At 40.0% G+C, this 13,666-nt stretch overlaps 1 protein-coding gene across 5 annotated transcripts in view; it reads right to left on the bottom strand.

Moving 5' to 3' along the window:
- Positions 1 to 13,666, bottom strand: part of tbc1d22a (TBC1 domain family, member 22a) — a 243,135-nt gene that overhangs the window by 170,099 nt on the left and 59,370 nt on the right. For all 5 annotated transcript variants that reach the window (XM_052034185.1, XM_052034181.1, XM_052034180.1 and 2 more), the window contains one exon: positions 3,924 to 4,038. In XM_052034185.1, coding sequence (XP_051890145.1) covers positions 3,924 to 4,038 — 115 coding nt within the window. The remainder of the gene's footprint in view (positions 1 to 3,923; positions 4,039 to 13,666) is intronic.

Below are 13,666 nucleotides of genomic sequence, written 5' to 3' on the forward strand. Positions count from 1 at the left end.
AAATGGTTATTTTATTAATAACAGAATAAAATGCAAGTCTTCAGGAAAAAAATCAATTTTAAATTTAGACTAAAATGAAGAAACCAAAGGAAAACCTGTGAACTCAAACAGCTAACTGTTGAGATGGAATTAGCTTTACTCCCATACTTATACATGCAATTACAGAATTTGACATTTAAATGGCCACTTGCTAGTAAGCAATCATATGATTCTGCAGGGCGTTGAATCCACATTAAAGTAACAGATTAAATTCATGGATTAAGTATTCGACGTATGGAATTTTGCTAACTGCAACATATTTATGAAGATGGAAGTCAAAATCAAAGATAAACTGAACTCCAAACCCAAAACAAGATTCATTAAAGAAATGTTTTTTTAACCATACAGCACAAAACAGGCCTTTCGGCCCACCATGTTGTGCCGTCCATCAAACCACCCTCACACTACCTAACCCCTTCCTCCCGCATATCCCCCAATCCCACACTCCTCCATATGCCTATCCAACAAGCTCTTGAACCTGTTCAATGTATCTGCCTCCACCACCACCCCAGGCAGTGCATTCCATGCACCAACCACTCTCTGGGTGAAAAACCTCCCTCTGACATCTCCCCTGAACCTCCCACCCATAACCTTAAAGCCATGCCCTCTCGTCTTGAGCATTGGTGCCCAGGGAAGGAGGCGCTGACTGTCTACTGTATCTATTCCTCTCAATATTTTATATACCTCTATCATGTCTCCTCTCATCCTCCTCCTTTCCAGTGAATAAAGTCCTAGCACCTTAAGCCTCTCCTCATATTCAATACTCTCTAATCCAGGCCGCATCCTGGTAAATCTCCTCTGCACCCTCTCCAACGCCTCCACATCCTTCCTATAATGAGGCGACCAGAACTGAACACAGTACTCTAAGTGTGGCCTAACTAGAGTTTTGTAAAGCTGCATCATCACCTTGCGGCTCTTAAACTCAATCCCGCGACTTATGAAAGCCAACATCCCATTGGCCTTCTTAACTGCTCTTTCCACCTGTGAGGCAACTTTCAATGAACTGTGAATATGAACCCCCAGATCCCTCTGCTCCTCCACACTGCCAAGTACCTTGCCATTCACCCAGTACTCTGCCCTGGAGTTTGTCCTTCCAAAGTGTACCACCTCACACTTCTCCGGATTGAACTCCATCTGCCACTTGTCAGCCCAGCTCTGCATCCTATCAATATCCCTCTGTAAGCTCCGACAGCCCTCCACACTATCCACAACACCGCCTATCTTAGTGTAGTATGCAAACTTACTAACCCAGCCCTCCACCCCCTCATCTAAGTCATCTATAAATATCACAAAAAGTAGCGGGACACCACTAGTCACTGCCTTCCAATCCGAGGGCACTCCTTCCACCACAACCCTCTGCTTTCTACATGCAAGCCAATTCCTAATCCACACAGCCAAGCTTCCTTGGATCCCTTGGCCTCTGACCTTCTGAAGAAGCCTACCATGAGGAACCTTATCAACTGCCTTACTAAAATCCATGCAAACCACATCCACCGCACTGCCCTCATCAATCTTCCTGGTCACCTCCTCAAAGAACTCTATCAGGTTTGTGAGGCAAGATCTTCCCTTCACAAAGCCATGCTGGCTGTCCCTAATCAGTCCATGATTCTCAAGGTGTTCATAAATCCTATCCCTTAGAATCCTTTCTAACAGCTTACCCACCACAGACGTGAGACTCACCGGTCTATAATTCCCTGGTCTATCCCTATTACCTTTTTTGAACAAGGGGACAACATTCGCAACCCTCCAAACCTCTGGCACCATCCCTGTGGACAACGAGGACTCAAAGATCCTTACCAGCGGTTCAACAATCTCCTCCCTAGCCTCTCAAAGCAGCCTGGGGAAAATCCCGTCAGGCCCCGGAGATTTATCTGTCTTAATATTATTTAACAACTTCAACACATCCTCTCTCTTGATATCTACAACCTCGAGAACATTACCCCTACCAGCACTCCCTTCCGCATCATCAAGACCCCTCTCCCTAGCGAATACCGAAGAGAAGTACTCACTGAGAACTCCTCCCACTTCCGCCGCCTCCAGGCAAATTCTCCCACCTTTGTCCTTAATCGGACCTACCTTTACCCTAGCCATCCTCCTACCCTTGACGTACTTGAAAAAGGCCTTGGGATTTTCCTTAACCCTACTAGCCAAAGCCTTTTCATGTCCCCTTCTTGGCAATACTGTCTACATTTTAGAAAATAATGGCATAAAAAAATGGGAAGAGGATTCAGCCACTCAACCCCCCCTCCCCCCCCCCCCGAGCCTAGTCCGCCATTCAGCAAGATTACAGCCTATCCAGGTTTCCTCAAATCCATGCTCCTATCCCAGCCGCATATCCTTTGATTCCTTTATTAATTTAAAATGCATCTCAATTTTGAATTTATTCAAGGATTCAAGCACCACCACAAGACATACCAAAGACTCAGTCCTTGGAGAAAAAGTTCTTGCTCAGTCTGAAATGGGTGCCCCCTTATTCTAAGGGTAATGCACTCTGGATTATCTGTGATTTCTCTCATAAACCAATATTTACAATTACTTGCAAAATTAAATGACTTTTAAAGTGACTTCCAAGATGATAAACGGTCATTCAGTGCAAGGTTGATGCAACATGGAACTTTTAACCATTGGTCTACTTTCCAATTAAATTCTTGGCTAAATACTTGCATTTTCAATTATTTTAATAGAACACCATCACAACCAACCCTGCCCTTCCCCCCCACCCCGCTCAAATTTTTGGATTTTAATTTGTAAATTCTCTAAGGGCAAATTTCTGTAACTCTAACAGCTACAACATGAAGGTCATCTGTACTATTAAGCATGCAGAAGTTCATCAATAGAATTTGACCAACCTTATTAAAAATATACAATAAAAGCATTAAGGGCTGAATAGCCTATTTCAATGTTGTAAATTTTATGCAATCTACACTTTAGGCTTACTCAACTTAGAAACTCTAGATGGAAATACCCTTGGACTTTACAAAATGACAAAATCTTCAATTTTAAAAGAAACATGAAATTTAAGTGGTTTGACATTTTTAATTAAAATTCAAAAGGTAAAATTTGATTTGATAGAACTAATTAATGCATGTTCATTAAGAATATTTCTATACATAAATGAAAATTGAACTGAGAATTGTAGGGGTCCTCAAGAGTCAGTTTCCTCCCTACTAAATAGACGATTAGCCAGAAGCTATCATTAGTTGCAAAGCAATTTAAGACCTCCCCCAATGTCAAAAATGAAAGGAAACAAGAGGGAAAAAAAACAGCATCCTGTAAATCAGTAAATGAGAAATACCCTTTCAAACTACTCAAGGGCACATCATCCTTTTCAGTTAATTTGAATAACACAAACTATCAATGTCTCTATAAGGGAGCATGATGAACTTAACTTTTAATCTATGCTTCAAAATATCTGAATAGCTGCTTTGGAAATGTACAAGGCTACCTTATTTACAATGTTGGTTGTCAGAATTCATTGTTGGAAAAAAAAACTGTGTCAATCTTAATGACATAATCAACATAGAATTTGTGAGAACAAGAAAAATGTACTTTTTGACTCTTCCAAGTCAGCAGTTTTAAATAGAAAATTTGAGTTTAGTCAATGGCTTTAATTTTCAGAGAAGGAACAAAACAAAATATCGACAAGTTGGCACTAAATCAGAGAGGCAGATGATAAATGTGGTAGAATACAGTAGTTTTCCAATACAGGCTTTGTTGCTAAAAATTTACAGTCAAAAAACATTTCTTTTCAGAAAGCATTTCTTTCAATAATTTTCCAGATGTTTTTACAGAAGGATCAGCTGCACATTATGTACTGTATTGCTAATGTAACACGGGTACTCATGTCAGAAATAAGGTAGCATAAATCAGTCCTGAAGACTTACCAATATATTCAAAAACGAAGACTACAAAGAAAGGCGTCACAAGGTCATTTATCCCTTGGACATAGCCGCTGGCTGGATGCCGAATCGCCCATATGAAAAGAATACGTTCAAAGATCTGGAAAAGAATTTGAAGAAACTAGAACAAAGCAAATAGTTTTGAGAGCAACAGGTACATTGTTTGTTTTTCCAAAATGAATGACTACACAGATGTTCATTTGCCCTGGCAAACTTTAGCATTATTAGCTTATTGGTAATTTTAATACATCACCACCTGGCTTACATAGTAGTTCATTCATCTCCATCAAAATTAAGAAACAAAATAATTTATTTTCTGTATTACTTACTGCACCAAGGATTCATTACAATACACCTTAATCTTAAACAGAGATCAGAACTTTAAAATATTGTACAAATTTATCTTGCTCGTTATATCGTGCATTTACAATCAATGAAGTCAGTAGTCAGGCAAAGTAAAATAACCATGCATCAAAATCTTGCATACACCATACACTACCTATTCGTGATACTTACTTCCTTTGATCAGTGTATTAACACTAACATAAAAAAAAATTTACACACAAATGTGATAGTAGCTTCAAAAGTCAACAAGTGACCAACACTGAGCTGGAACTTGCTGAGTAGAAAACTAATAGCATGAGGCATTCACTCACTTAAGCACTGTTTATAGTGTTCTGCTTTTTATGTTCCTAGCAGCCAAATATCCAAGAAAAAGCATATTCCAGAGAAGCAGGGGCATATATCCTAAACTAATGAGTCGAATTATTATTTGCCAGCAGTCTGAACAGCATATATTGTAGAATATTTAATTCAGTGTCAAATCTGAAGAAATAAAGAGTGAAGAGGGAAGAAAGAGAGGAAAAAGAAAGAGGAATAGAAAGAGAGAAGAGAAAAAAAGTGAGAAAATGACAGTGATAGAATTTGATTTAAGATTTCATAGGCACAGTGGTTATTTGTTTTAGTGCTAGCAAGATTGGTTGGCAGCAAGGTATCACATTGATACCTTGATCACATTGATCATCAGGTACCTTCCATAATCAGGTCAGAAGTCAGGATGCTCGTTAATGATTGCACAATGTTCAATTCCATCACAACTCCTCAGCAAATGAGGTAGCCCATGCCTGCATGCAGCAAGTTCACTGTTTCTGTTTCTTTTAGCTGTAGTTGGTTAACATCCTACATGAATGGGGTTGGGGTGTTCACCACAGAAGAGAAAACAATTGCAGTAAGTTGTGGCAACAAGCCATTTCTCCACAATGTTTATTTTGTTTCCTCTTGAAAATGACTAAATCTGCTTCCATCATCAATTTTTGACAGTGCATTTCTGATCATAATGTATGACATCATATACTTTTACCTCATGTTACTTTTTTTTGTGAGTTGCCTTTATCCTCAGATTATCAAATTTTGCATTGAAAACATTCCCTCTTTTATTGTGATTTGAACCTCTTGCTGTTCCCCTTGGCTTTTCTTTCCCTCTTTGGAGTACAACCGAGTTGGTCTTGTTCCTTGAAGTAAAGGAATACATTTGTCCCTGGCATCTTTTCAGTTAATTTTCTCTGCACACTTAAACTAAAGCATTGTTGCCAACTTTAAGCTAAACTAGCATCTCACAGGATGTCACAAGTACTTGTTTGCTTTTGTCCTTCCTGTGTTGTCACCTAAACTTGTTCTGCAGCTTTCAAAGACTTTTGTACATTTGACCATCATGCACCCCTTTCAAAACTGTGTCATTTAGTTTATAATTCCCTCACTTTTTCTCCAAAATGAATATTTCACACTTTTCCTTATTTCATTAGTCTGGAGGTCCTTGAGTCTGTTATTCACTGGGTACCACATTTCCAAGTTTCATATAGTCTGCAAAATTTGGTCATGTGCTTGGCATGTCCATGTCTTGGTATTCATCATATTTATCAGAAAGGTTAGTAGCCTCAATGCAAACACCTGGGAATTGCTGCTAGGCATTTTCTTCCATTGCTGCTGTTGGTCTCAAACTAATTTTGTTTCCATGTCTCATGCTGCAGTAATTTTGCTGACGTCTATTATGTGGCATTTTATCAAATGACTTTTGAAATTCTATATTCAGAAGATCAACCACACTGCCTTTCGCCACTGCCTACACTATTTTATAAAAGAAGAGTGCAGCAGCATTCTGGTTAAGTTTGTGGATTAGCATTTGGAGAACCATTGATCCAGCTACATGAATTCAACAGCTATCATGGAAGTTGGGGAATTTGTGTACAAGTAATTAAATAACTCTGAAATAAAAAGGCGTCAGTCACGATGGCCATGAGATGGCTGGATTGGGGTTCACTTAAGTGGTGCAGACTGCATCTCTACACATCAGCGACTGCAATAACGTGCTATCGGGAAAGAAATCTGCTGTCCTTGTCTGGTCTGCCTTGTATTTGATTCCAGACCCATTAATGAGGTTGATTCTGAAATGGTCAATGTTGAAGTGCGCCTCTCAGTTCACTGTGGGAAAAATGCAGGTCTTGCCAATGATTCGAGAATCTTCTAAATGAATAAAAATGACATCTTTATATTTTAAAAAAATCATTGAACTATTTTAATTTCTTGGATTTTTCGAAGTACCCAGTTTAATGTTTCCAAAATTTCCCTACTATCAATATTATTGCTGACTAACATGGTTTTGGGGCATATACCATGGCCTCTTTTGCAAATAATTTTGCAACATTTGCAATTCTCCAGTCTATTTGTGATGTAGGTCTAAATCCAGATAATAGATTTAAACTTCTGATACAAAATTAAGTTTACAGTGACCATGTGATCAAATAAAACCCATATGCCATTGATGTCTCAGAGCCAAAAGAGTCATATGAAAACACATCAGCAGAGTGAATAGCTAATTTTAAGTAAATGCTTAAAATGAAAGCTGACCTTGCCTCATCATTATCTATTGAAGATTTGTTAGAATTCTTAGTATGGAAAGAGTTAAATGGTTTGTAAAGTTTCAGATTGAATCTACATCTCTGCATTCTGAGTTTCCCAGGTGGTGCAAGATAAATAACCACTGTTTGAAACAATAAATCTATGTGAGTGAAATAATGAGATTAATACAAAATGTTTCTTGCTGGAACATAATTTATCTTTGTAATTTATTCATGAGCCAATATAATTCTGCAGTAGTAGTTTGTTCACTGTGTGAGCTCTAAGTTTAAGTATGACAGGAACCTGACTAAAATCTTAAATTAAAACAGCAAATGTGAGAAGTACACAGCCCTCACTGCTTAAGCAGGATTTATTTAAATTGTTTAAATCCTTTAAATCAAACAAATAGTTCAAACCTTTTGTCATTATTGCTATTTTAAAAGTTGCCATTTGGCAGATTTTATCTATACTACTATTTTGGTAATGTTGAGAGTTTTGCATCTCATTAAGGTGCATAACCTTGTGTACTTAGTAGACATGCAGTTTGTACCACTTATCATTGACTGCAATAACAAACATGCTTAGTGAGTTTTTTGCACTTGGTTTATGTGCAATTTTGTATATATTCCTTTCCAAATGAAAAGGGATTTGTTGAAAAGGTAAAGCTTGCTTTGAAACATGGAAATGGATTCACAATTACTATAGACTCTTGGTAAGTTTACCAATTTGGAACAGGCTAAAATATTGAACATTACTAAATTAATATAGAAAAAATCCATTTTCTACTTGCCTAAGGCGAAATAGTATATGCCCACGATAAGTGGCGTGATGGTGTTTATATGAGTGAACTGTGTATTTGCATATGCATCTCTCTTGAGCCCTTCACTGGCTCTAAGTTGTCTCACTACTTACTGAAACACACCAAATAAACATTGGGAAGACCATTGTCTGTCTTTATACAGAATGTTTCCTAGCAACTGATCCAATCCTTCCAGGTGAATGTCTGACTCTTCACAACCTTCAGACTGTACAACTATGTTTTCACAAAGATTGTCTCTTTCTGACTCTGTCATATTGCTCTATTCTGCCCTGCCTCAGCTTATCTGCTGAAACCTTCATTGTGAACTGATGTATTCAGGACTAGTATAAATTTGACAAATCCACTGTATTCCTGGCTTGCCTCCATTACTCTAACCTTGGTATATTTGAGATCGTACAAATTTTGTTCACCCTTCCTGGCATATATTGGCTCTAATTATCTCAAAAACTCAGTTTTAAAATGCTCACATATGTTTTTAAGTACCCTTTTCCAATTTGTAATTCTTTCTGTCCCTGCATCACATGAAGCCGTGCACTGATTCCAGCTTGGTGCCCATCTTTGAATTTAATTGGAAACGAACACAGACCCATCAAATGTTGAGCTCCATACACCATTTTTTTTTTCTTGCTTTAATGCATTCATGTTCACTAGTCACAGGTGGGTGCTGGGTCATGGCACAGTTTGCAACTGGGGCTGGTGACTGGAAGCCAGACATGGGAATGTAGCATTCATGCTGGTAAGTTGATGAGAAATGAAGAATGAGGTAGTGGGCACGATCTCCTGTGCCCGAACTCGTTTGTGTGTCTATATGTATGAGAGATCAAATGTGTCCCTGCTGGTTGGCATCTTTGCATGTGCCATATAATTTGCATGTCTAACACCAAACTTCTGAAACAAGCTCTATTCTGAGTTCTATCACAGGAGGAGATTACAAGGTGGAGAAAGTTCCCCATTAATTTCTGGGAATCCCTGGCCCATGACTACTCAAAGTTGATAAGTAGCACTTGAGATGGTATTGAGAACAATGTATCTGTGCGTCATGAGTACACCAAAACCCCACACAAGTGGCAGAAGCAGTGCACCATTTCACCAACTACCCACCTGCCCATCCATCCCCTCGTCCCATATGTAGTTCCCACATCAGACTTATCCATCACCTTGGAACCCACTAAGTGAGTGCGAAGCATTAGTATCAAGCAGTAGAGCCTGATCTTCTATCTTGGTCCTCCTTGCTACTTGCTCAAGACCTTGTTCTGTCAAGTCTATATGGTAGTCAATATGCAAGAACTACCTAATGTAAAAAAGAAACCATGCACAGGAACTTTAACTCCTTTATAGTTTTGGACTAGAAATATCTGGACCCTCCCAGCAATGTCAAACCTTCATGCTACTCTCTGTCATAGACCAGGAACTCAAAAGCTTTGACATTGTTGTTGCCACCCTGAAAAAGATGCAATGAGCACATGATGGCCAGTTTAGAAGAAAGTCAGTGGGTAAACCACTTTCTAGAGATGCACAGAGATGGAACATAGTCACTGTTGAGTGAGTTTTTTCAGCAGGAATGACCAAGTCCAGCATCTCAGTGACTCCCTCTGTAGAATTAGTAAATGCTTCATGACTTTTCTGCTTGCTCTTTATTGGAATCAAAGTACTATGATCGTCATTCCATATGCTCCAACCCTGGAAGTTTCAGATGAAATCATGGATGACTTCAGTTTTCCAAAAAAAAAAAAATTCCTGGTTCTCATCCCAAAGCAAGAGAAGCCAATGATTCAGGGTCGAAAAGAATGCAATCTTCTGCTAAGATGCGATCCACAAGGAAGGAGGAGCCAACTCCACTGAGGATCTTCTGACTATGCTCTGAATGTGGTTTAGCACAAATAACAATCCTTTGTCAGAGAAAGGAGCAAAGGACCTCATGGCAATATCAACAGTCCAAACACTGCCACCTTTTAAATTATTTCCTGGTTTAACTGCAAAGCAAAAGTCCTCTACCAACCTATGCCTTTTATATAATAATGCTTTGTGAAAATCCTGGTTCATTATGAGATCTGGCATATAATTTTGTTTGCTGGGCAGCAATAATCCTTGCTCTTTTATCTGTTTCAGAAGGTTGCATTACACCTTCAAGATTCTGGAAAGATATCATTTATGCTGTCTCTGCAAAATCCTTCAAATTCACTGGAAGGATAAGTGAACCAACAGCAGTGTCCTCTCCCAGGCCAAAATCTCTTGTATTAAGGCCCAAGTTACATTGGATGGGCTTTGCTTGCATGCCCAACACCAGACTCAAAATGGACACTGTTTTGAAATCTATTTCGAGGAGATTGCCAGGTTAAAAGAGAGAAAGATTCAAAGTTGTGCGTGAAGGCCAAATTGAAAGAAATGCAACATACCTACTAAGCCTTGGGAACCTGGCTTCTGACTGCTCAAAGTAAAGCAGCTTTTGCAAAAGTATTGAGAATCTCAAGTCCAGGTGCCAGAACTCTTGTTGGGTGAGCATTTCGGAGACAGTGACCACAACTCCCTGACCTTTACCCTTGCCTTGGAGAGGGGTAGGAGCAGACGGTATGGCAAAGTCTTTAATTGGGGGAGGGGGGGATTATGATGCTATTAGGCAGGAACTTGGGAGTGTAAATTGGGAGCAGATGTACTCGGGGAGATGCACAATGGAAATGTGGAGGTTGCTTAGAGATCATTTGAAGGGGGTTCTGGATAAGTTTGTCCCATGGAGGCAGGAAAAGGATGGTAGGGTGAAGGAACCATGGTTGGCAAGAGATATGGAATATCTAGTGAAGAGGGAGAAAGAAGCTTACTTAAGGTTGAGGAAGCAAGGATCAGACAGGATTCTAGAGAGTTACAAGATAACCTGGAAAGAGTTTAAGAATAGGATTAAGGAAAACCCCAAGGCATTCTACTCGTATGTGAAGAATGGGAGGATGACGAGAGTGAAGGTAGGACCAATTAGGGATAGAGGAGGTAGTGGAGGTCCTTAATGAATTCTTTGCTTCAGTATTCACCCGTGAGAGAGATCTTGACATTTGTGAGGACAGCATAAAACAGGCTGATAAGCAAGAACATGTTGATGTTAAGGAGGAGGATGTGCTGGAACTTCTGAAAAACATTCAGGTAGATAAATCCCCGGGGCCAGATGGGAGATATCCCAGGATACTACGGGAAGTGAGGGAAAAGATTTCAGAGCCCTTGGTGATCATCTTTGTGTCCTTACTGGCCACAGTAGTACCAGATTGGAGGGTGGCAAATATTACTACCTTGTTCAAGAGAGTAGGAATAACCCTGGGAATTATAGACCAGTGAGTCTTACTTCAGTGGTGGACAAATTATTGGATAAGATCCTTAGGGACAGGATTTATGAGCATTTGGAGAAGGATAGTCCGATTAGGGATAGTCAGCATAGCTTTATGAGGGGCAGGTCATGCCTCATGAGCCTAATTGAACTCTGAGGATGTGACAAAACACATTGAGTGTAGAGCAGAGGATGTGGTGTATATGGACTTCAGTAGGGCATTTAATAAGGTTCCTCATGGAAGGCTTATTCAGAAAGTCAGGAAGCATGGGATCCAGGACAACTTGGCTGTGTGGATTTGGAATTGGCTTGCCCATAGAAGGCAGAGGGTGGTTGCAGATGGAGTGTATTGTGCCTGGAGATTAGTGACCAGTGGTGTTCCTCAGGGATCTGTTCTGGGACCCCTGCTCTTTGATTTTTATAAATGACTTGGATGAGGAAGTGGAAGGGTGGGTTAGTAAGTTTGCAAATGACATGAAGGTTGGTGATGTTGTGGATAGTGTAGAACGTTGTTGAGGGTTATGATGGGACATTGATAGGATGCAAAGCTGGGCTGAGAAGTGGCAGATGGAGTTCAACCCGGAAAAATGTGAAGTGATTCACTTTGGAAGGTTGAATTTGAAGGCAGAATACAGGGTTAATGGCAGGATTCTTAACAGTGTGGAGGAACAGATGGATCTTGGGGTCCAAGTCCATAGATCCCTGAAAGTTGCCACTCAAGTTAATAGGGTTGTTAAGAAGGTGTATGGTGTGTTGACCTTCATTCGTCAGGGGATTGAGTTCAAGAGCCACGAGGCAATGTTGCAGCTCTATAAAACCCTGGTTAGACCACACTTAAAATATTGTGTTCAGTTCTGGTTGTCTCACTATAGGAAGGATGTGGAAGCTTTGGAAAGGGTGCAGAGGAGATTTACCAGGATACTACCTGGATTGGACAGCAATGTCTTCTGAGGATAGGTTGAGTGAGCTAGGGCTTTTCTCTTTGGAGCAGAGGAGGGTGAGAGGTGATCTGATAGAGGTGTACAAGATGATAAGAGGCATAGATCAAGTGGACAGCCAGAGACTTTTTCCCAGGGCGGAAATGGCTAACACGAGGGGGCATAATTTTTAGGTGATTGGAGGAAAATACAGGGTGGATATCAGAGGTAAGTTTTTTTTTACTGCACAGAGTGGTGGGTGCATGGAACACACTGCCAGGGGTGTTGGTAGAGGCAGATACATTAGGATCAATATAAGAGACTCTTAAGATAGGCACTTGGGTGATTGAAAAATGGAGAGGTATGTGGGAGGGAATGGTTAAATTGATCATAGAGTAAGCTAATAGGTCGGCACATCAACTCTAGTTGTAAAATTAATAACGGTGCAGTTGGTGAAAGGGAAAGTGGAGATGAGAGACAGAAGAAATGCATGTGCTGAAAATGAGGCTCTTTATCAGTAGAACTTAAATTCTTAGTACCAATGGGGTAGTTTGGTAATACTTGTGAATTTGCTGTGCTATTTGTACATATATAAAAAACAAACAATCTCTTGCCCATGTATTCACCAGCACTAATTTTCTTCGATTTAGTGGGGAATCAGTGACCAAGTCCTGCAACATCATGGCCATACAAAAACTTAGCATTGAAATCCATCAGTGATGTACATGTCTAATTTATCATGTAATTTGACAGTAACTTTCTGATTTCCACATTTATTGTGCACATGTAGACGCTGGAATTGATTTGTATTTTGTTTTAGAAAATTGGGATCAAAACATTTGTCGAAAGATTAAATGTGACTGAAAATGTAAAACTTGGTCAATGTAGTAAGGGTGATTGCACTTCAAGGATAGTTTGTTGTCTGTATTTAAAAAAAATCTTTGCTGAGATTATGAAATGACATGTATAACTTTAAGCTCATTCTGCAAAGCTCATTTGCAGAGTCCAGATTTGCAGAACATTGCTTGTACGTGTGTGTGTGTGTGTGTGTGTGTGTGTGTGTGTGTGTGTGTGTGTGTGTGTGTGTGTGTGCAACCACACAGTTAATTCAGAAATTCCTCTCCAAAATCCATTCTTCCACAAACTATATGATCAAAGCTTTTTCATTTGATAATGAAATATATTTGACTGTATAAAGTTATTGCACTTGTTGATATGGAGTCTCCAGAAGAGGTTGGACTTGATCCATTCCAGTGGATCCATTCCTTTATTGGGATCTGTGCCTTATTCTTTATTCCATATCTTAATAGAGTGGAATAGGGGTCCCAGGTATTGTAGTAATGTGTGTGAGGTGAGGGGTGAGGGTTGGGTTTGGGGATGTTGGCAGGGGTTTGTGGGGATCAGTGTTGTGGGATCTTTGGGTTAGGGGAAGGGGTGGAGATGGTTGTGAATTATGAATGTGTGGGAATGTCGGTGGGGTGGAGGTGGTGTTTAGAGTTTATGGGGTGTTGCTAGGGTTTGAGGGGGCTCAGGGTTGTGGGATCTTAGGCTTGTGGGAGTTTTGACTAGACTTTGCAGGGGTTGGGGGGACTTTTAGGTGTTCATCGTATTACAGGTCAGACAGGGTCAGCCTGTTCCAGCCAGCAACACAACAGTAACGTGAAGTTATTGTAACCAAGGAACACGACCACATGCTCGCCTTTTATACTGCAAAATGGGTTGGACCGGTCCCAGATAAGAAACCTGTGAGCAGTGACTGATTCAAACTTCAGCTTTGCAGACAAAGAAA

This window comes from Pristis pectinata, chromosome 19 (assembly GCF_009764475.1).
Source record: "Pristis pectinata isolate sPriPec2 chromosome 19, sPriPec2.1.pri, whole genome shotgun sequence".
Classification (NCBI taxonomy): domain Eukaryota; kingdom Metazoa; phylum Chordata; class Chondrichthyes; order Rhinopristiformes; family Pristidae; genus Pristis; species Pristis pectinata.